Here is a 27,986-nt window from a genome sequence, read left to right on the forward strand (position 1 = left end):
GTAACAAACTCTGTTTTAAATTGTTGCAATTTTATACCAATGCAGTCCCTTTTCTGGGATTGCGTTTGTCCCACCACATTGGTTGATTAATACATTCATTAAATTAATTAACTAACTAACTAACCTGTATGGGAAATTGACTTGGAGGGATACAGGGAAAAATTTCATTCATTCAAAAATAATCAGGTTTAAGGTCTCTCTCTCTCTCTCTCTCTCTCTCTCTCTCTCTCTCTCTCTCTCTCTCTCTCTCTCATTGCCCGCTGCTGTCTCTTTACGTTCCATTCTCAGAACATTGAAAGTCCCCTTGCCTTCAGAGTGGCTCACTGACTGTCTCATTCTCATAAAGTCCCGGTTATTATTCCAACTTTACAGTGCATTATATGTTTGGCCAGTCGTGGTGTGTGTTGTTTGTAAATACGTACGCACTGTAACACACAAGACAAGAGTGATATATATACACACAGTGTGGTCGGAACTTGAATTATGATAATAATAAGCGAAATGGGAGGAAAGTCGTCGCTTGCTCTCTGAAGTTGGAGGTTCTTCTCCTTGTGGAAGAGGAAGAGGTGGCGGCGACCACGAGCTCACTCTCATACAAAGGTAAGCAATCAAACTATAGTTGGAATGTTATGCCTTTAGCCTCCGTTGTAATCAAGTTCGTCTGGGGCGAATATATGGCGTTGATCGTGATATAACCCGGCTCACACACACACACAGCATAGTCACTCTCCACACGTGTTGTTGAAATTACTACCCAAATGTTTGGATCACACAGGTTTATAACGATTCCTGGGCACTGCCCAGGAATCGTTATAAACCTGTGTGTGAACATTTTACAGTTCTTGCTGAAATAGTCTATCTTCGTGTTAAATATGGATTGTTGAGCTCCTTAAGCAATTAATGCCATAACTTTTGCTGGATGGAGGAATTGTCCCATTAGTGTACAATTCAGCTGAATTACACCTTGTTTTATACGGCATAAGTAACCCATTATAGTTGGACTGCAACACCGTAAGCAGTTTTAGTATTATCGTTTAGATTAATGTATGAATGATAGCTATTTATTGTGCCATGCAGACTTAGGAAGCGCACGAGTGGGGGAGGGGAGCACATTCAACTGTACTATTGCCACCAGTTTCCAAGTGACTGTTCTAAGCTACAGTAGACCTATATGAATCAACTGTATAAAGCCATTGTCTGTTTACGTATTCAACTATAATTGCCACAAAACACACCAAGGCAACCTTCTCTGCTCAGTATAGCTAAGGGCACCCACCTGGCTGTACACACTACACAGGATAGCCTACTTCATGGATTGCAATCATTTAGACCCCCCCCCCCATATTTCTACTGACTATTCTGTGTAGAGAACTGAGACATGGGAAACAGCAGGCACCCAGTTTGAGATTTACAGTCTGGGGAAAGAGTGATGTGTGCATGTTAAAAGAACACACAACAGGCACAACTATCCAACTGACAGCACAGTGGTCTTAACTAAATAGTTACATACCAGGCTACATGACAGTACACCCAAGTTTTACCCCAATCTATGTGAGCTATATTCAGTTAAGGAATCAAAACGTGTATGGTACCATGGTTATTTTAAAGTCTTGCTCGCCAAAGGTCCATTGAACACATAACCCCAGTGAATGCATTGTACCTACCTAGTATGCTATTGAAGCAATGGTGGATAACTTTATTTGGGTGATGGCTACTCACTCAGGAGGAGATGTTGAGGTAGGCTGTTGCTGTCATCTCCTTTTTACCTTTCTACCTTGGATTTATTGGAACAGTGCACTTCTGGTTGTAAAGCTTGATGATGCCTATTTATGTTACTTCAGCTCTGGTAACACTTGATAACACTCATGGATCATATGTATGCTTTAATAGGATATATAACTACCTACCAGGTCGCTGTTACTATAGTTGGTGATTTGTTGTGAAACCTTTTATTATGGTTAGAAAAACAGTTTTACTGACATCTATTAAAAGAACAATGGAGTTTTATTGTGTCCTTGATTTGCCCTGATTATGTCCCCTAGTTTCTGGAGCTCTAAATGCTATTAGTGTGTCATGATGTTACAAGTAATTTGTACTTCTCTTTGTGAGCCCTGTAGGATGGTCCTACTGTATGGTATCAGAGCAAGTAATTATAAGCTTCTGCGATATTGCACAGGCTTAGTTTGAATAGCCCATAGTGAAAATGTTGTGCTATGGGGATACAGGTTTTATGGAACACATTTTGTTTCCCCCCAAAGGATAGAGATTATTTCTGAATTCCTATTCTCAAAAGGACATAAACAGTTGTCAATGTTGCCTCAGTGGTTATTGGTTAATGTATGTCTACCTCCTCTTCAAAAGATAACTGAAATAAAATAAATCCTTGCCTTTTGGTTTAAGCAGAGACTGCACTCAGGTTTTAAATGAGCTGACAGACAATATGTGTGGATTGATGATTCATCCCTCACGTGGCCTGTTGTCACTCCTTTCATTTTGCTCAGAATGTATTTTTGATAACTCTTTCAAGTCAGCTATTGTAGACCTGTCTTGTCAGAGGCACAGAGCAGACAACAGCAAATGTACAGTATGCTGTGTCTCTTAGTAACTCTCGTCTTATATGTATTCTCAACAGAGATTGAATTCTGTATTCTAAAGTGAAGGCAAGAGAGTCCCAGAGAATGTCTGTCAGAATTGCTGTAAAGCTCAGTATCTGACTGTCCAAACACGTCTGCAGCGTAGCAGTATTTATTTATCGTAGAACATGGGGGGGGGGGGGATTCTCCCCCTCCGCAAGACACTTGCGGTGCACATGCCACATGGGCTACCAGCCAGTTGGCAAACCAGCAGTTACTCTGAAATAACACCCTACTGTATGTATACTAGATCAAGGCTATAGTTATTTATCTGAACTCATATTGAAGATGGGGTGGCTCTCCCCGTTCTATGCTGTACCTTGATTGTCACTAAGCCTGTTTTATACTTTGTTGTACGCCAGTAGATTGTGTGTGTTGAAGTAAGAGTCCACAAGAATGTAGGCGTACTACATTTAAATGGTCAACTCCTCTTTGTGTCTAGCACCTAATCAGGTTATTTGTCAGGCTTCCACTAAATGCAACTGTTGTTTTTACTCCCCTTGCATGAAAGGGAGTTAAGTTAAATCTATATTTTGTTGACCCTGCAGGCCTGCACATTTGTATGACACCATGAGCAGTTAACCAATGGTGTATTTACTGTATTAGCAATCAGAAATTAGATTTTTAGACTGGACTTTCAAATTGAAGCAAGGTATTTGTCACTGGTAAAAATCCATTATGGCTGGGTTGACAATTATCTTGAAAAATGAGGGTGTTTTAAAGGCAGTGTTATCAGCCCATCTCTCACACGTCTGATTAAACACAAGCTACGTATGATTATCTATTCTATCTTTTCTGTGAATTATATAACATGGGAGTTGATAGTAAAGGAGAGGAAGAGACAAAGAATGTATGCACTTTATGATAACGCTTATAATGAGTTGTTATTGTCCATTTTATGGAGTAAATTGATAACTGAGGGTGCTATCATCAACATTACTGTATACTATCATGGCTCTTATGATCTCATATATTTATTGTAGAACAGTATTTAAAAAGAAAAACATACTATACGCTACAAATGAAATTACAGATGATTAACTAACCATTTTCCATGTTTCCCCTGCTTTCTTGGTAGCTGATAATAAACATGGACGGTTTATAGATTCATAAACTGAGACACATTTTTGATCAATCAAATTGCTACCCATATAAGATTGTTGAAGTAATAACAGCACTGGAATTCTGAACAGTTTATAGGCAAGTACTGAAATAACACGTTGAAGTGTCATTATTAAAATAGTATTAAAGCAATATAATCTAAGTGTTAGATTAGCATAGTAATGATCATTCACCAGCTTAAAATAAAACTTGAGATGGGGGTTAATATTTAAACATGCTGTAGTAAAGATTTTTCTTTTCTGTTCTCAGTATATTCATGTAGGTCATCTGTCTGCAACCTTGGACGTGGGCAGTTAGGTTATCTTGTTTCTTGAGGAAAACCCTGAATAGTGGCTTTGAGCACACTGCTCCACATATGAAACAACCATCTGTAGAATTATCATGCCAAGCGAATGTTTCATGTTTGCAACAGCATAGTTTGCTCTCTCCTATTCTTTGTAGTTTAAAATTGCCATTGTAATAACAGTTTTGCTCTACTGGTGGTTGATATTTGCTCATATACATAACGAAATTCACTGCTAGAACATAGTTATATGTGAGCTACCTAAATCAAATACTCTACTAATAGAGGAGGTGTAGAACAATTGCATATATACTATATAGTTGTAAATCATTTAAGGAAGAGATGGTTAACCATTTGCTACATGGTACTAAGAGAATAGATTTCTGTTTAGAGAGAATGCATTCAAACAAAATGCTTTAGCTTTAGAAAATGTTAGTTATTAGGCCTATAGCTTAAGCTAGACGATTAATTTCTAGGAAGTAAAAAATACTAATATATACACGGTGTGTGTGTGTGTGTGTGTGTGTGTGTGTGTGTATTTATTTATTTATATATATATATATATATATATATATATATATATATATATATATATATATATATATATATATATATATATATATAATATTATTATTATTATTATTATTATACAAGTAATTTTTCGAAAAATAGCAGATCTAAGCATTGTGAGCTTGTAGGTCGGCTATTCTCGCAATTTCGGAAACAAAATTTAAAGTATAAAGTAGGGCTTAAGTGGTTCAAGCGAATTATTATACTTTCTGCACGAGCACGCTGCTTCACGAAAATCAGTTATCTTCATTGAGTGTCGATGATGAAGTATACATTTTGGGTGCAGCTTGAAATGTTGAAATAGTCAGTTTAAAACTGCTACGGGTCAATACTTTATCCTTGAGAATGTGTTGGCCTAGACTAGAGCACTAGAGCACTGCCATAGTCCTGACTGAGGTACACACACTTCCCTGCATTCAGTCAGCTGCTTGAGCACTATTTCTCACACACACACACACACACACACACACACACACACACACACACACACACACACACACACACACACACACACACACACACACACACACACACACACACACACACACACAAGCGCATCGAACAGCAATCTTTTGTGTGTAGTACTAGTGTCATGTTACTGTGTATGTGCCTTGCAAAAAAAAAGAAACGAGTAAAGGGATGGCTTAGAATGGATGGCATGGGCAGCTGTTGACAGAGAAGCGGGAATCTTCTGGTCACCATAGCAACACTTTTATTGCCCACGTCGCTGGTGTATCACAGTGTTTACAGCTTATTTGTGCAGTCCTCAATAAGCCAGGCAGCTTACTGAAAACAAATGTCTGGCTAAAGCTCTTGTTGACAAATACATATACTCAAGGACAGTTCTTCCCCGCTAACATAGATAAGAGATAGGCTACCGTTCTGCTGTGACCAATGGGAAATTATAGTGCAATTATAATTAAGGAAAATGAGTCCTCAAAGGCTTCAGATTCACGTTTCGCTTGAGTGCCTCTGCCTGTATCTTCCTGGCTCAAGCTTGTCAAGCTTTACGTCACTGTCACCAGTCAAAATAACACAAGTATTCTTTAATATGTTGTTGTCGAACAGTGTAAACACTGACAACATATTAAGAATAATCAGTGTGAAACATAAATTCCTTCTAGCACTTTAGTCAGGAGCTTCTGTAGCTCCTCATATCATACTGTACTATTTAATGCTATAGAATGTTAAAGCCTGTGTCTTTTTGTGATGGCCTGGTTTATGTTTACGACCACTTTAGTAATTTAACAAATGTGTCCTGTGTTGTGCAATGGCAAATTAATTAAGCTATTTATTTAAAGGATCTTTATTCGATTGATATATAATCTATATTTGGTCACATGAATGTACGTATTATGAACAATTATTGGGTTTGTTATTTGCTAATGTTGTAGACTAGGGTGAAGCTACTGTCTTAACAAGCTACAGTCTTATTGAGGGGAGCTTCCCTGCCTTGTTTCACCATAAAGTGCATTACGCAACGTGGAAGGGCTGGGTTTAGTAATTATGTTACATTAAACATTACTGTTCTCAGATTGACAAATATGACTACTTCTACACATACAGTACCTACTGCGCCACGAAAAAGTGTTGATCCCTTGTCTCTCTCTCTTGCTCTCGAGAGTCTTGAGGTTGTGTACTGCAGTTGCCCTGGTATAAATACTAGTAGAATTCCATGTTACTGTAGGTTTTGAATACAATAATGTAATAAAAAGCATTGCATTAACACTTAGATAGTATTTTCTAGACTATTGAGTACATCACAAATTGTGACATTTCTGGGGTAACCAGTACATGTTCTTAACTGGGGAGATGTGAAGTAACCAGTACATGTCCTTAACTGGGGATAGTCATTTTCAGAGTCACTTGTCTTTGGATTATGGAAAAGACTGCATCCACCTCTTCAGCTTTATTCAATGGCAAACTGGCGGATTTCTTTTTTTTACAGGAACTGTAAAAAAAAAAAAAAGAACGAAAGATATACACTAATCTATCAGAATGATACAGAGTACTTTATTCTCAAATTGAGTTCTGTCAGAGTGGCGGACTGGAGGAATTATGAATATTTCTGCAGCATTTTCTGAAAATACTCACACAACCACTCCTTATGTTTTAATAGTTTTCAATTGCAGCAACAAATTACAGTTCTGAGGTGGAGGAGGAGCATACTCTAAATAAGGAAAATAGGGTGATTGTGACACAGGAGTATTTTGCTTTTTTTATATACATAAATTGATGTTATTTCAGCTTTTAAACTGGCCTCTTACTGTAGATAAATTGGGGTGAGAGCGGGGCACACTTATAAGTCACAATAATACAGCAAAGAATTGAACTGCCCTTCTGGGGTTTGTCTGCATCTGGACTTGGAAGTGCCAGGGCGCGTTGCCTGTGTCCCTCGGTCGTTATAAAGAACTCTTAAGTGATGTTGATATGATTATGGGAGTTGTTATTTTTATTAGATGCTAATGGCTTCAGCATGTAGGTGAATCATAGGTCCTGATACCCCTCATGAAAAGTTGTCATGATAAATCATTTCCATGATCCCTAGTGTCTCTCACCATCCCCCATCCGTTCCCTTGGGAGAAGAATAAACCACAGGCATGGTGGAGCATGTGAATATCCATGATTATTCCTTGAGAAAAAACATATTTATATTAAAGTTTTTTTTTTGTTAAGGTCTCGAAAAAAAGAAAAAGAAATTAACGCCCATTATTCACATAAGCCTACTATAGATGATGCAATGACTTCAAAGTGTGATTTATGCACAGCCAGTACATCACGGATTTGGCTCATTGTAATCCCTGTCAGGATCAAAGGATCTGGGCAGGATTGTGGTATCAGTGGTTGTAGTAGTGCCAAAATACGCCAGCCACCTTTTATTCTACATCATGGTGTGGAATTTGTAACCTTGATGACCCTTTTGACTGTTTAAATGTCGAAAGGGCTAGTAGACTACGCCTAATGCTGAGGTGTTGTTGCCCCGGGCCAGGCGTGGGAGAAGTGTTTCCCTTGAGACTGGTCTACCATCCCCCACCGTTTCCCTCGACCTACATTGTCTGTCGCTAAGTGACTCATTGAGAAAGGCAAAGAATAATGCGCAAACAGTTGTTGTGACTACCTGTGTGGGATCATTATTGAACATCTCACAATCCCAGCACCCCCCCCCAAAAAAAAAAAAAAAAAAAGAGAGAGAGAAAGGAAAAAAAGAAAAAGACTGCAGCCCAACCAAAGGCTTCAAAGGCGGGTTTTACTCAGCAGAGCAGTTCAAGAGAAAATGGCTGCTGTTTCCAGGTCTTGTTTGCACATCTGTCAGAAGGTGACTGTTCAGGAGAAAATGGGGTCCCCGGCATGCGAGTACATAGACTGTGGCTCTGCCTTCTCCTTTCTCAACTCTTTTTTTTCTAGTGTCCTGTTTTTCTACACCATTCTTTCAAAACCTACATACAGGAGACGGCGGTTCCACTGTTTTTGTGGTTGAATGTTTGGGTTAAAAACTGTATCTTTCCTTCTACGAGGCAAGATGCCCAAGTCAAGCAGTGGTTCTCAAACTTTCATGTCAAGGACCCCCAAATTAATATGTATTTGGCCACAGACCCCTAATTGAAAATATTTATATATTTATATAAACCATCTTAGAAAATGATTTTCCTATTATTATCTATATTATATAATTTTGTTTGTGTATGGTATTTCAAATTTGGGAGAGCAAATGCTCTCTGTCCTTGAGATGTCCGCACTAAAAAGAAAATTCCTGTTCTATTATTAGGACAGATTAGCCAGCAAAAAGCAATCGGTGGGAGGAGATTTACTCTTATTACATACATTTGTAACTGAACACAATAAGCTTAGGAGACCTTCCTGCTTTTTCTGCAAGCTTGTTCAAAGGTTTGCAGTGGTATTTCTAAATATAGACCTAAATACATAGGTTTTTTTAATTAGGATATTAAATATTAAATTGGTTAATGCTCTTATGAGGGGAGATTATCCACGATTAATGAGCTTAAATACAAGAAGGTTTTGCTGGACCATTTCTGTTTCTATCCTAAGATCCCCTCACCATATGAGCCTGCTATTATCATTATTTTGCTATGCTCCTGGGTAGCATTTGGATGGGTTGCTTATTGTTGCAAGGGCGTAATTTTGGTTAATCTTTTATTATGTTTGTTTTCACATCAGCCAATGTGCCTGTACTGACTGTGACAACTGAAAAAAATACAGTTCATGTAAGCAAATGTTTTGTCTTACCATAGTCGATGTCTCAGCATACTCTGATTAGCACTGCATATCTTTTGGTGTCCTCCTGTGAATCTCATTCGGTAGATATCAGTTTTTGTACCACAAATGGGATACATAATGATGGGTAAGTCTGGTGGCCTGCCAAGTTTAGTCTCAGAAGACCTTGATGGAATGTTATCTTGTGTGAAAGAATGCACAGAGTTCAGATAGTACTCTCAGCTCCACAAGGTCCCTGGGCAATACAAGGCCACCATGAACAGGCAATGTTGCACTCAGGTGCCAGGCTTGGTGAAGGGCTGTGAAGCTAGTGGTGTAGTTTACACTGTTAAGTAATTGCCGTTAGTGTGTAGTAAACACGCTAAAGATGACCCTAATGAGCCTGTGGTCCACGGCAGGGAAGCTCATCATTGCCTCAGCAGGGTGTCCTGCATAGTTTCTACTACATTGAACCGCTTCATGTGCAACTGAAAAGTTTCAGTTACATTTGTGATGATGATTCGCTGCGAAGAGTAGGCTAATTCCTAGTCTTTTCTTAGTCAGAGATCTCCACCTACCGATGCGTCCGCTTTGCAAACCAATCCTGTCATTTCCCCAATATGGGCTGCCCTAGACGTTACACAACACAGTTTCCACCCAGTTTTAGCAATGAAAGCTGTGAGATTATCATTAGTCATTAGTCTCTATTTGAGCACAGCATTTATAGATTGACTTGAGTCTAGCTATTCAAGGAATCACACATTCAATTCATGATCGGACTCTAAATGTAGATTATTTAAGTGGCAGTATGTTTTGTGCATGAGGATGTGTCAAAAACTACTGGTTAATTTGCCCTAAATCCATGGATTAATTTATACTAAGGAATTAGGATGGTGATGTCGGGTCCATCTAAAAAACTACTGGCTGGATCACAGTGGAATTTGCAGTGCACCTTCATGCTCCCTGGAGGATGAAATTCACTGAATTTGGTGACCCTACCCTTGAGCCAGCATTTCCACTTCACGCACAATACCTCAAAGTCTAATGGGCAGATTGCCATGATTTTTAGCACATTCATGCTCCCTGAAGGATGAAGCCTTTCCATTTGAATGACCTCATGACCTAGTACCACCGGCAGTGTAAAATGGGTAAAATGTCAGTTTTGCGCACAAGATCATCAGATTATCAGAAGCCTGTTTCCCACATGGAATCCATAACATTGCTGGATAAAAAAACATCCAGCAAAGGCAGTGGCTAGTCATTCACATATTGACCACCTTTATGGAGAAGATTCCTAATCCCTATGGTGTCTGTGCTCCCACATTAGATGACTGTTACAGATATAGTACGTAATGCTCACACGAGGCTACAGCATGCAAGACTACGCAAAAAGGCTTGAGGCTAACAGAAATCCTCCCCGGGATGCAGTTGGGACAAAGAGGATTTAATATTTTATTTTTTCCCACTTGGAAATGTCAACTGTCAGTGTGCATATCACTGCTTTGCTCGCTGCACTGGCATCTTGTCTGTATAAAAACATGACAATGCCAACTTTCACAAGTTGGCATTGTAGTTGATAATCCCAGTATGTGCAATATATATTTTTCAGTGAATCTCTAGTTACACCAAGAAGAAGAAAACGGGCACCATTGCAATATATTGATAATCTGGCCTAGATGATTAATTCTGTTTTGAACCTCAATGCCTCAGTCCCTCAGAATATCTACCATGTTGAGCATGAGTCTTATTGTGTTGAACTTGATGGATTTTGAATGATGATGATTGAAATGGGTGGACCAGGTGCAGTGCTGCTGGTCAAAATTCACATCTTCCTCCTGTAGCCTTCTCCTCATGTCCAAGAGACATCTGTGTTATCTTCACACATCAACTTAATAAAGATATACTCACTCTCATATTTGTTATTAAACCACTTAAAACATGATGGAAAGCTGTGTGCTCTGTGTCAGGAGCCCCAAATTTGCCTGTTAATGACCTGTTAATGTGTTGAGCGTTGCGTCTATATGGTAAGAAAATATCTGCACTGTCACTGCACCGGCTCATAAGTCTAAGGGCAAGCACTTCTCTCTGGGAGTGAGATAGCAGTGTGTCCAGTTTGCTCAAGATCATACTTCATTTTAATACCAACCAGCTAAATAGGCGCAAGATCATTTGTAATTAGACAACTGGGTGTAAAAATGACAACTGTGTCGGATAGAATTCATTATAGCAATGACAGTTGAGCTGCGCCCACTAGCGCTGCTTTGTGCCAGACTTTGTGCCAGTTACAGTATAATGTCTACTCTAAATCATGTCCAAATTCATAATGTAGAGTAGACTATGGTTTTAGACTCTATTAAGAAGGTTTGCCTCTTCAAATATAGATACAAATCTAATCTAATCATGAATGGATATCACAATTTCAACACATTTATTTTTTGTAGGTGATTTTTCTCTCATATTGTGATATCCTCTTGTTTTGGTAGTGGATTGTTTGTTGTTGAATGAGTGCTGCAGCACATGCTGGTGGTATCCCTTGTTTTCTATTTGCCCGTGTGGCGTCATTCTCATTTGAAATGGATCGTGTCTTCAAACTCTCTACCTACACTTATCACCTCACGGTGGCTAAGCCTCAAAGCCAGTGCCAATGTAAGCGTTTCTGTCTGATTCCCCTTGAAGAGGCGGCGTTTTGTCACGGGAAACCCTGGGTGCCCAGGGAGTGGTGTAATGGATGGTGGCATCATGGAGCCCATCTGATACATGGATTAGTGCTGCTGCCTTTTCTCCGCTGAGCTTCAAACCCCTCCAGGCTGCCTGTTAATTATGTTTCCAGTTGTTTGGTCTGTATTGGCGGCCGTTGGAGCAGCGGCTCCTGGCTTTGATGCAGATAGCCCTTCCAGGCCCCTCATGTTATCTAATTAGCCAAAGAGGAGCAGGGTAGCAGCCGGCTCCGGAGGGACACACTCAACTAGCCAACGCTGGGCTAGCCATGAGTGCTTTGGCTTCTGGAAATAAATAGCCCTTGGTTTTGTGTGTGTGTGTGTGTGTGTGTGTGTGTGTGTGTGTGTTGTTGTTGTTTACTTTATTTGTTTTCGATTGCATGCTCCCTGATCTGCGCTGCTGTCTGTCCAATGATCTTCTGATAGAAAGAAACTCTAGAAAATCTTGTGGTATTTCTTGGAGATTGAATTATAGGCATTTTTTCGTTTGTGATATCTACCCTACCGCCTACCTTGACCTAAAAGCACCTGTCTGTTTCTGTTGGAAAATGTAGCCTATACGATAATGTTTCACACTCCACACTGCATTTCAAGCCCATAGCATGTCTGGCGTACAGTAAGGCTAGAGTCCATCTGAAAGAATATCCCAAGGTGAAGAAGTGAATAATTCATGTTGAGTAACATGTTCAACCCCTCTGGCAGTGTGCCCACTGGTAATTGGGACAACACTGTTCTCTGTCTATTTTGCACTGGATCCTGCTTGTTGCTATGCTACCAAAGGGGAACTTGAGTGGGCCCGGAAAGTGTTTGGAATGGAGGTTAGACAAGCATGCATTCTTCATTTCTACCCCCTCTCCTTTCTCTATCTAGTCTGGACAAAATGTCCATCCATTAATATCCATAGGTAAGGCAGGCAGTGGTTGAGGTATGTGCCTATTTATGCTAAGGCTGGGTATGGGGTGAGTAGTCTAGCTTTTAATTACATTGTGATTTAAAAAATGATCTCTCTTCTTTTTCTCTCATATATATATACACAACATTATGCAGTATGCACATAAGAAATGCAGAATCATGCTGATTTATAATGGTAATGTGTATTCATAAGTCATATTCGGTATTTCAAAGTGTTCATCAGCCTGAGGACAAAGACTTGATTATGGTATTAATAAAAAGTAAATTACCTTTTTTGGGGGGGCGGGGGGGTCAACTCCCTCCAGTTGACAGTGTTTCACTTGAAACATTAACATAAGGGCTATTAAACATTATTTCTTGAAAACAACCCTGATGGGGAAAGTGGATGGCTGCTATGCGAGTGCAGTAATTAGCCTCATGCACACTGCTGTATGTTACAGTGGACAGGCATTTAATACCTGCACTGTTCTATCAAGCCTCCGTCAGTTCTAGATGGTTGACGAGGACACTAATGGGAGGCAGTGATGTTGCTAGGTTTTCAATGCAATGGGTCCTGGGATGCAAGGGTGGTCTTTTAGATGGGTCCCAGGGACATTTTATGGGTCCCACAAAAATGCACAGCGTTTAACTCGTGTTTCATCTTATATGGTTATATTCATGTAGAACATGTATCTGAAAGAAAAGTACACAATTCCAAATCCGACAACTAGTACTTGTAGTACTTGTAGTACTTGATTTTTTTTTTACATTAACCACTTGAATCCTAGTATCCCTTTTCTGAGGAGAACTTTAGCCAAAAATAGCAGATCTACAAGCTCACACTTGTGAGCTTGTAGATCGGCTATTTTTGGAGTTATAGGTGTGTAAAGGGAAAAAAGAGCAGCAAAAGTTTATCTGAAACACAATTTTATACAATATAGAGGGGGTCCCTGCTTCATCTCTCTCTCAACTAGGGGGTCCTTGGCCTGAAAACACTGAAGACCCCTGCTCTACAGGGAATTATTTGATATCTGGCTGCACGGAAAGACACAAGAATCACAGCTGCCATTAATTAGTGCTGTTCAGTGTTGATTGCCTAGTGGTCAAATTGGGGTCAACGAGCCATCGTTAACTTGCTTAGAAGTTGGGCTGTAAGTTGCGCAGCACTTTCACTCTCTCCCTCTAGCAGCAGCTCGCAATGCCCTGAGACAGAGAGAGAATACTTCTCCATACGGCGGTGTTTTACCGAGATTTTTCTTGTTTCCTGCACTATGCCTTGTAATCCGCGGACGGCTTTGAAATCCACGGATGGCCTTCAAATCCGCGGTAATTTCCGCTAAATTGTAGTGCGTCCCATGGACGCAACGAGGGTGCCGTGAATGCGTCCTTTTTCAATATGGTGCGTCAGAGACGCAGGACGCAGGCCTATGAGCATCTCTGGGGAGGCGCCATCCACTTCTCTGTAGAAGCCAAATGGATATACGTGCGGTTTGTTGGATCACAGGAAAGAGATTGGAAATACTTGGCTGCAGCACAACGTATGGATTTACTGGTTACATGTAAGTGACCAAGTCATTGACATCGTCAGAGGACAGAATCAATGCAACGATTGGCAGGACAAGAGGGAGCAATGTAAACTCTTCATAAAAAGTTCTGAAACTTTATTTCGGTCGATTATTTCTCCCCTTCAATAATACTAATTGGTATTGCCTTTGGAGATCCATGATGTCATCAGTATATGCCCATATATGGGCAATTGGGCATGCCCCCTGTTGTGCCCATATATGGAGCTGACTCATGGTTTGTTTATGGTTATGTTGTCATAGTGACGTGGCCATGGTTTGTTTATGTTCTCATAGTCACATGGCTGTGGTTTGTTTATGGCTGAGTCGGAATGACATCAGAGGTCCGCCCGCCCGCCTCTGGTTGGCCAGCGGCCAGCCCACCCTCCCATTAGCCAATTGTAAAATAGGATATACTAATGGAGACTGTACTATCCTGTGTGTGTCAATTGCGTTGGTGACCATGAATCAACACATACAGTAGAAGCTATAGCCTAATTTGTCACATGAAGTAACGTCAAGTTAAGTATTATGGCTTGGTGTAGGCTTATAGCATGTAATTATTTCAACATTGTGTGTGTGATGGAAAAGAATAAGTAATATTAAACTGATATTCAACTCCCCATTTTGTGTTTTTTTTTCTTTCTTCTCCAGAGTGAGCCCAGCCTTCCTATAGACCACCTCCTCCATTTAGGTGGGCTAAGATGAGTATAACCAGTGATGAAGTCAACTTTTTGGTGTACAGATATCTCCAAGAATCAGGTTGGTAGTAGCATCTTTTTTTTAAGCCTTAAATATGCACCATTTGCCACTTTTGGTTACACTTCAAAACACTATGATGTTGGCTATGCATCCAGGTGTGGGCGTGGTTTAGCAAGATGCAGCAGTGCATGCTTCTGAACAACAAGGCAGGCGTGCTCTTGCTGGGTGGCCAGTGTATATGTTACAGGGAAATTGGAAAACCAGTGAAATTGAAAAAGGAGCGCTCGTTTTCATCCCCCCCTCGCTTCCCCCTTTGTTATCGATTCACTTTGATTGCGACTGGTGACTTTAATCTGTCTATGTAATCAACACACCTGGCTGTTACTAGGCAATTCTGTAGAACCAACACTAGAGGGACCCTCCTCTAGGACTAGAACCCCCCCCCCCCCCCCCCCCACACACACACACACACATGCACGCACGCACGCACACTAATTAGAGAGTGTCGTGGATAGTAACCCATGAAAAGATCTATTCTCCCTCTATCGGTTTACAACTCGGACGGCGCTGAGTCGACTAGCAGACCATCGGCCGGTCGGTGTGGGCACTCGCACCTGGAGGCGCTCGGGCGTGCCTCCTCGGCCTCAAGGTCTGCTGAGTCGGCGCGCCTCCGTCATGGACAATAACTGTTATCACCGTCTCGCAAGTTAAAAATACAGCGTTACTCTGCTCAGTTTGGCTAACCGCTTCATTATCCAACCTGTCATAGAATAGTTCTCTCATATTATCCATTTTATTTTCAGTGCTCCTCCACCTCGCATCAAAGCCCCGCCGCGCGCCGAAGCCCTGCGCCTAAAAACGACCATACCTTTCCAATTTCCCAACGAATGCCGATTTCCCTGTAACATATACATTATGTAGATAGCATGCTAATGTTAGTTAGCATAACATTTGAATTATTTAAGTAAGGAATGTTTTTTATGTTAAATGTGTGAGTTTTTACATCTCTTGACAACAAGGCAGGCACGCAGACAGTGAGGAGTTGAGGCTTGTGAGGCACTAGGAGAGTTAGTGCCCACACCGATGGTCTCACGTGCCATTCTGGTTGCAAAACAACAGGGTTGGAATCGGTTATAATCTGTTTCGAAAGTGCATATTGATATATTGAAATGTATAATTTGGTTCAGAAACTTCGTCGACGGTAGCTTAGCTTAGTTTGGCTTGATGAGCCGACAAGAATCAGGCAGACAGGCGCACAGGCACACAACGTTGTGTGTGACGCACAACGTAAGGGGCAGTTCCCGGGCGGAACTGCTTTTTAGAGAGTCTCGACTACATGGAATGTTAGGAAAGTGCCCCATCATGTGACAAAGCAGAGGTCCTACACATACATGTTCCTACATTTTTTACTCATCAACTTCCTGGTTGCATCAGTGAAAACGTGTCTATTCAGATGATAATAATGATTGGGATGGGCAATACAAAATGTATTGGCATTAGTTCATTAGTCAAGACCTTGGTACACCCTTGCTATGGTGATTTTGCATCTCACTTCTAATCTATTATCTCTATCTATACGGTTTTATTCAATTATTTCTACTAGTCTTCTCCAGCCACAGTGGGATTCAGATGTCCTTCCCATTATGCCACAGTTGCATTCATTGCACTGGATCCCTCTCAGGACAGTGGGTGTAGATGTCCATTCTGAGCTGTTTCTGATCCAGCCCCCATACTGGAATAAAGGGCCATAAAAACAAGTCAACTCTACAAAAATGCTTTTGTCATTTATTGTACACAGTTGGCTTTTATGTACAGTAGGCATTATACTACGGGCATGTGGAAATAAACAGGCCATTGTGGATGTCTGGTGCACCCGCAGAATATTGCTTTCCTTCCTCATATGTAACAACGTGCCATTCACACTAACCTATTTGTCAGGGCGCAGATGAATTATTGAGACCGTAGCTGCTGTATTGCACTACTCTTTGTTGTGACTGCCTTTGAAACCAGCTGACAGAAAGCAAGCTCTGAGATACCAACATCGACATGTTTTATTGAAAGCTCAAATGTTCTCCCCTGTTCCCGTCTTTGCTTGCAGTCAACGTGAACAATTATATGAATCAGAGTGACGAGGCTCCTGTTGGAATGTTTGTGTTGTGTTTTGTTTACACTCAGTTCGGCCCAATCTTCGGTTAATGAATGCAAATGGGATTTCATTTTCAGGTTTCTCTCACTCAGCATTCACTTTTGGCATCGAGAGCCACATCAGCCAGTCCAACATCAATGGAACACTAGTGCCCCCTGCTGCCCTCATCTCCATCCTGCAGAAAGGGCTCCAGTATGTGGAGGCAGAGATCAGCATCAACGAGGTGAGAGCAGTGCCTCTGGCTACTAGAGTGTACTTGATGCAGCCCCTGTAGTTGCCTGCAGCCCCTGGATACACAAAGGCAACTGCTATTAAAACACTCACAGCACCCATCTCATCTGTACCACAACAGGAATCAATAGTCTCTGTTTAACAATAACCAATCCAGGCTAAAGAAAGGCTTATTGATTTCTCATTTCAAAACATCTTCCATGTTTAAAGAGGTTGGCTACAGTTCAAATGCACAAATATTGTCTTTGATTCCAGGTTAGAGATTTTGAGCTGACCCTTGAGACCCTCTTGGCTTTGTCGAGGAAAACACACACACACACACACACACACACACACACACACACACACACACACACACACACACACACACACACACACACACACACACACACACACACACACACACACACACACACACACACACACACACACACACACACTCTCTCGCCAACCAATAAACAATGTATTAACACCTATTGCAATCAATAGGTGTAAAGTTTTTGCAAATTGTTGGATATAATAATCACAAGGGAGGCTTCGCTTGAATGGACTCCAGATCAATGGAGTTTGATTCCAGAGTTCATGATCCTGTATTGATTGCGGTGGCTGCTCAACAGGATGGCACAGTGTTTGATGGCCGGCCAATCGAGTCACTGTCCCTCATCGACGCGGTGATGCCAGACGTGGTGCAGACACGGCAGCAGGCCTTCCGCGATAAGCTAGCCCAGCAACAGGCTGCATGTGCCATGGCATCATCTGTCTCCGGCATCCAGTCCAACCCACCAAAGAATGGAGAAGCCACTGTCAATGGGGAGGAGAATGGCACTTACAACATGAGTAAGTTTAATAACTTCTTAAACCGGGGAACTACAGGGGTCTATTTTGTCCCCTCCATTTTTCCCTCCACACCAAATCTCTTTTGTGAAAATAGCCGATTTACCAGCTCACAACACATTACATTGTTTTGTTTAGTTTTTTGCCGAATGTTCGCCCCTAGACACTAGGGTTCATGTACTTGACCTTGTGCTCAGACCTCTAATACAGGTGAAATCACATTCACAGTTATTCCACCAGGAAAGCTATCTGGAAATTGAATTACCAGATTAGTTTGGCTTAAAAAAAAAGTAAGACATTTTGTCCAGATACCTTGCCTACCCATTACCTGCATGTGGATGCTTAGCTCTACATTGGGTGTAGAGTTATCATGATACCAGAATCTTTAACTTCAATACAACTAGTATAACAACAACCATACTCAATATGTATTTTGATATTTGTAAAAAAGAAGGGGGAAAAGTCACACAAAATAGGATACCCGCTTTCTTTTCTTTTCAATAATTATATATGATATCATTCGTAAATTGCATGCATTTCTATACGATTAAAATGTCTAATTGTTATGTTGATCACTACTGTTTATAATATCTTTCTATGAAGCAATACCTAGTTAATTCATACAATGCAATGGATGGACACAAAAAAATGAATAGTGGCCAGACTGGTAGCCAATTAAGAGTTGTTTCATCTGTGTAGCCTTAGGTTGACAATCTCATTTTAGATAAGTGTTTTTTAATAGCTTCGGTACTAGATATTGATTAAAAGAATCGTATGATAAAAAAACATGGTATCAAAAAAGTACCACAGTCGATACTTTTTGACAACCCTAGGGTGTTAAGTTGGTTGTGATACGTGAAAACAGTGTAGTTTTCACGGTACTGTATGTGAAGGCATTAGTAACGGTTTAGCTTCTTCTTAAGTTGAATGGCTGAAACTGTAGAGGTGTGGATCAGGTGAACCCGTAGACGAGGAGGGGAAAAGGAGCGGATGTCTTGTGTCAGCAGATCAGATTCAGTTTGAAAGTGTTGGTGGCAACAGGATCCTGTGACTGTATGCAGGGAGGCATCCACTTCACACAGCACTGCAGACAAAACGCATCCACCCACCCAGGATAGTTAGTTCTTCTCCATTCCCCACAGTGACTAGAATTGTATTATGCTGTGATTGCCTTGGAGTACCCAAGTGGGTTAATATTTCAACGTATTAGAATGAAAAGAAAGTCTTCTCTCTGCGCGCATTCTCATTGAAATGCATGGACCCAGACGTCCCGCTGTGGCCAGATTTGGCGAGAACAGTCGTGTGCAAACCTGCACGCACAATAAAAGCTTGTGAGCTACGCTTTTTTGGTGTATTCCCAGCAGATCTAGAAGCTTGTACAGTAGATCGGCTGTTTTCGTTGCATGACACCGTCAAACTATAAATCAGGCGTTAACAAATGGCGATTAGATTTTTTTGTATATCCCTATCTGTTCTGACCTGTGTGTCTGTGTGTGTTTGGTTGTGTGTGCATCTCTCTCTCGCTCTTGCTCTATCTCTCGCATGTCTTTTCTGTGTGTGTGTGTGTGTGTGCGCGCCTTTTCATGTGCATGTGTGGACAGATAACCACAGTGAGTCCATGGATTTGGATGTGGACGTAGAGATACCTGCCAGTAAGGCCACAGTGCTCCGAGGCCACGAGTCTGAGGTGTTCATCTGTGCATGGAACCCTGTCAGCGACCTGTTAGCCTCAGGGTAAGTCTTGTCAGCGAGGTCTTCTTTATTCAGAGTTGTCATTCCACTCACGGAGTTCAAGCATTTAATGGCAAAGACATTGAAATGTATGGGATGTGAAATGAGTGAATGTTCTGTGCAATTCCTTGAATTATTTACACTGCTAATAATGCAAGGGATACATACTGGGGCGATCATTCAGCAACAATAGCAGATCTACAAGCTCACAACGCCTCATTGTGAGCTTGTAGATAGGCTATTTTCGGCAAAGATATTTGGCATAGAGGGAAAAGAGGGGGGCCTAGTATAGAGCCCTGGTGGGCTCTAGTTAATGTAGTATATAGTGTTTAAGTGGTTAACACTCACAGTCTTTACAAGTCCTGACACACTGACTCATAGTCCAGTGAGGCAATGACTCTATCTCTGGGTGTGTTGGTACTGTGTTCAGCTCAGGGGACTCCACTGCGAGGATCTGGAACCTAAATGAGAATAGCAACTCCAGCTCCACCCAGCTGGTGCTGCGCCACTGTATCCGAGAAGGCGGCCAGGATGTCCCCAGCAACAAAGATGTCACCTCACTGGACTGGAATGTAGGTTCCCAGTCATCCCTCCTGTCCTTCTCTGAACATTTGACATTAGCTTTTGTTTATTCCTCCTTCATATCTGCTTGACACTGGTTCTGAGAAGAATTTTACATACAGTACAAGACATGGAGTATAACAGTAATAATAATTGTCCAATCTTGAATTATCAAGAGTAAGTTACTATGTATAGAGTTTGTGAACGAAGCCATATAAATCACAATATGATGTTCTGTGGTGAAGCCACACTATCCAAGCTGGCTGCTTGTGGATATGTCGGATTGCCGCTAGTGTGGTACTGTTTGAGATCTCCTTTGGACAAATGGAAATAGTGATCTTTATAAATACTTAAGCTATAAGTACAAATGTGCTTCACAAGAACAATGCTGGTTAGCTGAAAAATATACATTTTTACATGCATAGATTTTCAAAAACTACAAATACTGCCTTCATGGATGTAGCTGTTATTAGTCTACTTTTGAGGGGACAGACATACTGTACTGGACATGCATACAGAGTAGACACACCCTTTTCTAGATGGCAGGCTTTTGGCCACACCGCAAAAACACAAATTCTATAATATCACAATTTGCCAAGACTGAATACAATAGACGTGGTAGAAAAACAGATTGAATGTGCACCATGTGCAGAAAGATTGTGCTATCATTGAGGGAGGTTAAGTAACGGTTGTATTATCTTTCCATTCAACAGAGCGATGGGACTCTCTTAGCAACAGGCTCGTATGATGGATTTGCCAGAATATGGACAAAAGATGGTATGTTTTCCTTTACTGTAGCGTATCATTATATGAGTCATCACCATTTTATGTTGTTATTGTGAATAATGCCACCTCTGTGGTAATTCATAAAAAGTTTATTTTCCAAACTAAATGTATCTGTCTCCTAACCATCAGGGAACCTGGCGAGTACCTTGGGGCAGCACAAAGGGCCCATATTTGCACTGAAGTGGAACAAGAAGGGGAACTCTATTCTCAGTGCCGGTGTAGATAAGGTACTTCATAACCTTGTTGTTGATGCATTTTCCAATAGAAAATTAGCTTTGTATTTTTGTGACTTTGCGGCATTCTTTTGATATGCTTTCAAAACAATTGTTTTGAGATAAATTGACAATCTAAAATCAGACAACTGACAATTAATGCATGACTGGAAAAAACACTCACTGATTAGTGCAGTATGACATAACATGCAATCAGCAAAGATAAAACGTACAACTTTATATATATATATATATATATATATATATATATATATATATATATATATATATATATATATATATATATATATATATATATATATATATATATATATATATATATATATATATATATATATATATATATATAGCTAGCGCTTAGATTACATTTTAGAAGGTATGATTGTCACAGGGCAGCCCGTGCCTTATACACACATGGGCTGCTCTGTGACAATGATATTCCATCTAAAGGTGAAAACCTTGTACTCAGGTGCTCAAGAGGACCACGATGAAAATAAGCCTTAGGGCTTTATTTTGTTTTTATCCTCTGGGATATTGTCTGCTATATGTTGTGGAAGTGCTAATGTACTCTTTCATTTTTTCACCAAATAAATTCATTCATTCAAGTATACCTGAAGTACTGATTTGTGGGTGCTCTAGACTCAGAGCACATTTCATATCCATATTTGCACTTCTTCATGAACAATTAAACTTTTCAGACGACAATCATTTGGGATGCGCACACGGGAGAGGCCAAGCAGCAGTTCCCCTTTCATTCAGGTAAGCTTGCTATTCATTGACATCATAAGCACTATGAGCTATGTACATGAAACTACCCTCATTGACCATATTCACACGGCTGCCATTTTGCTCTTACATCATACTGCTAAACATGGGAGGAGTGTCCAGGTCTTTGTGATCATGAACTCACAAAGCTGTATGAATGAATTATTAAATATTCCACAGCCCCAGCACTGGATGTCGACTGGCAGAACAATACTACCTTTGCCTCGTGCAGCACAGACATGTGCATCCATGTATGTCGGCTAGGCAGCGACCGGCCTCTGAAGACTTTCCAGGGTCACACGGTAAACAGCATCCTTGTCTCACTTGAACTGTGGTTCCTTTAAGTCCAGACCAGAGATTTGCAACACGACGTAGAAGGGATTCTATTTGTTCAATCGCAAGTAAAACGTTTCAGAATCTATCAAACGTTGAACCAATCCGAGCATGTACAGCTGTCTCTAGGAACACATGCGCACAGATGTAAACAACAAACAATGGCTTTTTGTTTTGGATGGAGGAGAAATACCATGTTTATATAATGGCAGTTTAAAGAGCAACTCCAACAAAGTCACCAAAAACAATGCCACACGTTGTATTGCTGAGAAACTGAGCTGCAGTACGCTCTCTCTCTCTCTTTCTCTCTCTCTCTCACTGGCGATGTGTGTATGTTTGTGTGTGAGACACAAATGCACATACAGAGCCAAGTCTTTTTTTATCGCATGTACCTGACAAGAGGGAGAAAAATAGAGCGAGCGAATGGGAGAGGAAAGGAGAGCTACTTCATATTTTTAATATACAATATATACAATAAATATAACAGGTTGAGGTGCTATGGAAACGGTAAACTATCTCTGCTCCTTGTGAGCCTGGGTGTGGACTGTCAAGTTGCAAACCCCAGTTTTAGGATTCTGTTACAAGTTGCGTTGCGAATCTTTGGTCTGGACTGGGTTTTAGGCTAGTGGTTCTCATAATTGTAATTTATATTTGACCGCCATCTGAAAAGATGTTGTGCCAGGGACCCCCATAAGAGACCATTTGTGTTGTTAAAAAAATATTTGTAATCTTTTTCAAAAATAGCAGATCTATACGCTCACAGTGCATTGCACCATGATGTGGAGTGAGCTTGTAGATCGGCTATTTTCAAATAGGCCAAGTATATAATAGGGTTAAAGTGGTTTAGACCCCCTGGTGTTCCCAGACACCTGGGGGGTCCGGGGAACCCCAGGGGTCCTCCAGGGGGTTACAGTCCACTTAACTACCTTAGCAAGTCAAGTGAATCAACAGTGATTCTTGCTACATCCAACCTAAATTGCCATGAAAAAAGCACATAATAGAGCGTATTTAATTGTGTTTTGCAGAATGAGGTCAATGCTATTAAGTGGGACCCGTCGGGGATGCTACTTGCCTCCTGCTCAGATGACATGACCTTAAAGGTAAGACCAATCAAATGAGTAGTATGGGCCATCAATGCAGGTGACCATTTGTGTTTTCCATGTCACATTTGCTCTTTTCGGTGTCTTGTACAGATCTGGAGTATGAAGCAGGACTCCAGTGTCCACGACCTCCAAGCTCACAGCAAAGAGATCTACACTATTAAGTGGAGCCCCACTGGTCCTGCAACCAACAACCCCAACTCCAACATCATGCTCGCTAGGTGGGATATCACTCTACACCCCCCACACAGAGTCGTACAAGGCCCACCCACGTGTCTTTTCGCTTTGAGACAGTGTTATGGTTTGTGCGCCTAGAGCAGAAGGTGTATATGTGCCAGTATTTGCGTGTGTATGTATGTGCGCGGCAGCCCATTTGTGTATTGCTGAAAGAGATTCTTGTCAGGGCCCCGACATTCAAAGGAAGTCAGGTCCCAGACAGCTTACGCAGCGCTAGTAAATCTCAGTGGCCCACAGCCATAAACCTCTGACCCCGGTGTGCACGTGTGTATAAATGTATCCAGTTCCCAGCCATCACTGACATCCCAGCATTATGTGAATACATATCACTGTGGATATTAAACTGACATTATTGGCACGATTTGTAAGGCATTTGGTAATCTTAAGTAAATGCCACTATAAGCCATGAACTTTTAATTATCTCCAATCTTTCTAGTCCTTTCGACTTGTCTATTAATACCTTTGCGATGAACATGTGTTAATGCAGCAATTTGCCTATTTTTTCATTATCACCTGCTTTCAACAGTGTCAGTCTCGTGGTGACAGATGTTCACGTGTCTCACTCACAAAGTTCACACATTTTTTGTTTGTGTTTTTTTCCAGCAGCAATGGCAGCATTTTGTGTGATAGATTTAGTCAGTCCTTGACTCACGTCTTGCCATATAGAAGATGATGAAAGATATTTTAAACACTTGTTATGGCACAGCTCTGGGACACAACATAAACGGTGACCACATTACTCCAATGTGTTGTGATAGTCAATCAGTGGTGTTAGTGAGTGGAAAGGAAAGGATGGTGGGATAGTTTAACACAAAATGATGAAAAGAAAAGGGCAACGTGAACCAAAACATTTACATGGGGGGAAAAAAAAAATTCTCTTCTGCTGGCTTTGAAAAGGCCGGGAAGAGACATCAGTTGAGGCCAGGGGTCATGAAACTAATGACTTTCCGACTCAGCATGTAAAAACCGGCAGGCAGAGCTGCATTGCTGTCACATACACCCGTACCTTGTGATAAAGGGTAATGATTTGTTTCGTGTGCAGGGTTGATTTGCTTGATTCACAATGGAGGTGGAATTATGGGGACAACAAATATTTCTACAATGTATCACCATTTAAATTGGAAACATGCAGCGAAAACCATAGTATGCTGCTACTCTCTCTGTGTGTGTGTGTGTGTGTGTGTGTGTGTGTGTGTGTGTGTGTGTGTGTGTGTGTGTGTGTGTGTGTGTGTGTGTGTGTGTGTGTGTGTGTGTGTGTGTGTGTGTGCAAAACAAAACCAGGACAACAGTAATATTTTCTTGTATTTCTTAAATCTACAGCGCTTCTTTTGACTCAACCGTTCGCCTTTGGGACGTAGAGCGGGGTGTGTGTATCCACACTTTGACAAAGCACCAGGAACCTGTCTACAGTGTGGCCTTCAGCCCTGACGGCCAACACCTGGCCAGTGGCTCTTTCGACAAGTGTGTCCACATCTGGAACACCACGGTGAGTGTCTGAGTGGGATTCAAACGGGAGCATTCCACACGTTGACAGTTGAGTGGGTCATTAATGCGTTTTGCTACGGTTTCAGACTGGAGCGTTGGTGCACAGCTACAGGGGAACCGGTGGGATTTTCGAGGTGTGCTGGAACAGCACAGGGGACAAAGTCGGTGCTAGTGCTTCAGATGGCTCTGTAAGTCATGGCCGTTTTCACGTTAAGCTTATTTACTTAACTAACTAACCCTTATTTACTTTGATGAAACAATTATACAAAAAGGGAAGAAAACATCACTCTCTCAGTTTGAGGCTTAGCTGAGGTGATGAAACTTTGTTTAATTACTTAAAGCTTTCAGTCAGACACCACAGGCATTATGACTTGCTGAAGAAGAATATTGATAAATTGTAACAGTCAAGTACAACAAGTGTATTCAGAACTCACGTGAATAAACCGATTCCATATTATGTTAATTAAATTGTTTATTCTGTTATCTTTGCCCTCTAGGTATGTGTTCTTGATCTCAGAAAATAGCACCCTGATTGGAACCCTTGAACAGGAATTCTGGAATGTGCAGCAAAAATTGCCTTCTGACATCAGCAGACACTTTCATTGCTCAAGGAGGGCTATAACGTGTGGGGTGTAAGATGACCCTCACAGGACAGAAACCACATGACAGCCAGCAGCAGCCTCCAAGAAACCAAAACCAGCTAGTGTAGCTGGTTCATCGAGTGTTGATGAGCATTTGTATATGTGTGGTCAAATATTGTGCACAGTCCTTTTTGAGATCAGTAATCAAGATCGGCTCAGAATATCCACAGGATCGGACTAAAAGTCCTACTCCCTTGGCTCAGCCAGGTTTTCATAGGTTTCTAATCAGGAGGTGCCACAATCCCTCCACGCCACTGGTCTGCTGTTACCTGGCTGCGGGCACAAACACTAGATGTGGGTTTGTGTATCCAAGGTATGAGTGAAGCACAGCAGTGTTTGGTGATGTTTAGGCTACACAATGTGAAAGAAAGGTTGCATTTTTAGAATTTCTCTGAGAAAATGTTACCTCATGTTGCAAAGAAAAAAACGAGACATGATGAAAGTAACATTTATTAGTGATACACTGGCATCCTCTGTTGACAGGATGCTTAACTTCTCAATTGAGAATAGTTTGTTTCAAGAGTACTTCTTGCCGATTTTTGTTTTGTTTTTTGTTTTTTCACGAAAGGACTTTTGAAAGTCAAAGTAAAATGTGCCGCTATGAGGTAGTTCTTAGCTCACATTTGTAAACAGCAAAGGTCAGCAGGAGACAAAACTGCCAAGAACTAGCTTCTTAAAAGTGTAAAAACGTTCAGTTCACTAGGGAATGCAGAAAAGGTGTTGCTGACATGTCAGCCTGATGTGAAATGGTTTATAAGAGAATTTTCTCCCTTTATGGATGTAAATTTAATGAATGTAAAGATATGTAAATTGGATAAATACACACTTATATACTGTGTATATATGTTTATATACAGTACACTTTTATGTCATTCTGTACAGGCTCTATACTGGCTAGAGCTCTCAACTCTGTTCTTTGCTGATATGCCATTACAAAAACTTTTAAAATTATGTGTATGTCAGGGCGGTATCATTTGTCACAATGTATGTTAAACTTCGCAAATCATGTAAACGTTATATCAAATCAGTATGTCCAGTCAGTTATAGGTGGTTGGCGTTGTGACAGAGATGAGGTACATTTGTTTTTTTGCATTGATCAGTGTTCTGTCGACCACCATGGGAGAGACCTGGGCCTCGTTATCTGCATATTGTGGAATTACCTACTGAACTTGCTAAAGATTATTATTATTAATAGTCATCCCAGGTTTCTGCTTTGGTCCATTGCTTTAATTTTACAACTTATTGTTGAAGATGATGGCACAGTTCCTGTTAAACCATGCACAGAAAAGTAAATTAGAGTCAGAGTAATTGATTAATTAATTAATTCTGTGCACCTGTGAAGGAATCAATATAGAATTGTCTGTGGGATATGTCTGAGCCATGTCTCAAGCAGCATCCACTACGTGTCCCACTTGATAGCATTGACCTCATTCTGCAAACAAAGGACTACACGACGGTAACATGGGTGTCCACCTGTAACAAGGATGTTTATTTATCATTGTTGCACCCTCCCTGGATCAGTCTACTGAAAATTCAGCGCACATTATGACCAGGAGGAAGATGGTCTAGCAAAAAAGTCCTGCTGTTCTTAAAAATTCTATGGTTGGTTTAGTTAGGGTCAGGGTGCCACCTAATGCTTCCAGTTGATCAGATTTTAATTCCGATTTGAAAATGCCTATATTGTGGCTGAGCTTTAATAGTGTGCAGTACGTGTGCTTATTGGGGTCTAATGTAAAAGCAGTATCTTCAATCTAACATGCCACCACTTTGATATGCCTTTTTGTTCTGGTTGCTTTCTCTTTCAGTCAAGTCTTAGAAAAATGTGAAGTGCACTTTTTCTTATGTTGGGTTCAGCTTATAAGATTTTGCTAAAAATTGAAAGTCCAGGCTTATTCTTGTGTTTTGTTTTTGTTTTTTTACGTCATAATCGGACGTTGATGGATGCTTGTCATTGTCTGACTCCTTGTTTGCTGAGAGCCATTATTGTCTGTGTCAGACTGAGAATCGGGCTGTGGTTGGTAGCCATCTTGGCATGCTGAGATGCCCAGTGTGGAATAAGTGCTGTGACAGCACTGCTGTCTCTCTCCTGCCCAGGTCTAGGGTGTGGTCACCTATTTCCGAGACAAAACAATGAAGTCAATGTCTGAAATAAATCACTCTATTTTGATATTAGAAAACAATGACTGTGTCTTGTATTTGTATTATTATTAC

The 27,986-nt window shown here is 40.9% G+C and overlaps 1 protein-coding gene across 1 annotated transcript; it reads left to right on the plus strand.

Annotated features, from left to right (window-relative positions):
• The first annotated feature begins 316 nt into the window (after positions 1-316).
• Positions 317-27,949, plus strand: tbl1x (transducin beta like 1 X-linked). The gene is made up of 15 exons (XM_084084000.1): positions 317-600; positions 14,645-14,752; positions 16,916-17,061; positions 17,687-17,906; positions 19,505-19,637; positions 20,065-20,206; positions 20,909-20,972; positions 21,111-21,208; positions 21,913-21,973; positions 22,160-22,281; positions 23,338-23,412; positions 23,506-23,633; positions 24,970-25,135; positions 25,221-25,322; positions 25,632-27,949. The coding sequence occupies exons 2-15, from the start codon at positions 14,695-14,697 to the stop codon at positions 25,656-25,658; spliced, it is 1,542 nt and encodes a 513-aa protein (XP_083940126.1). The 5' UTR covers positions 317-600; positions 14,645-14,694; the 3' UTR covers positions 25,659-27,949.
• The last annotated feature ends 37 nt before the right edge of the window (positions 27,950-27,986 follow it).

The sequence above is a fragment of the Gymnoscopelus microlampas genome, assembly GCF_963454915.1.
Source record: "Gymnoscopelus microlampas genome assembly, chromosome: 17".
Lineage (NCBI taxonomy): Eukaryota > Metazoa > Chordata > Actinopteri > Myctophiformes > Myctophidae > Gymnoscopelus > Gymnoscopelus microlampas.

Bases quoted from the DNA above. Each gene is read 5' to 3' on its own strand.
- tbl1x (XM_084084000.1), top strand. From the start codon at position 14,695: ATGAGTATAACCAGTGATGAAGTCAACTTTTTGGTGTACAGATATCTC. The intron at 22,282-23,337 runs GTAAACAGCATC...TGTGTTTTGCAG, and splicing joins AGACTTTCCAGGGTCACACG to AATGAGGTCAATGCTATTAA. The intron at 23,634-24,969 runs GTGGGATATCAC...TTAAATCTACAG, and splicing joins TCCAACATCATGCTCGCTAG to CGCTTCTTTTGACTCAACCG.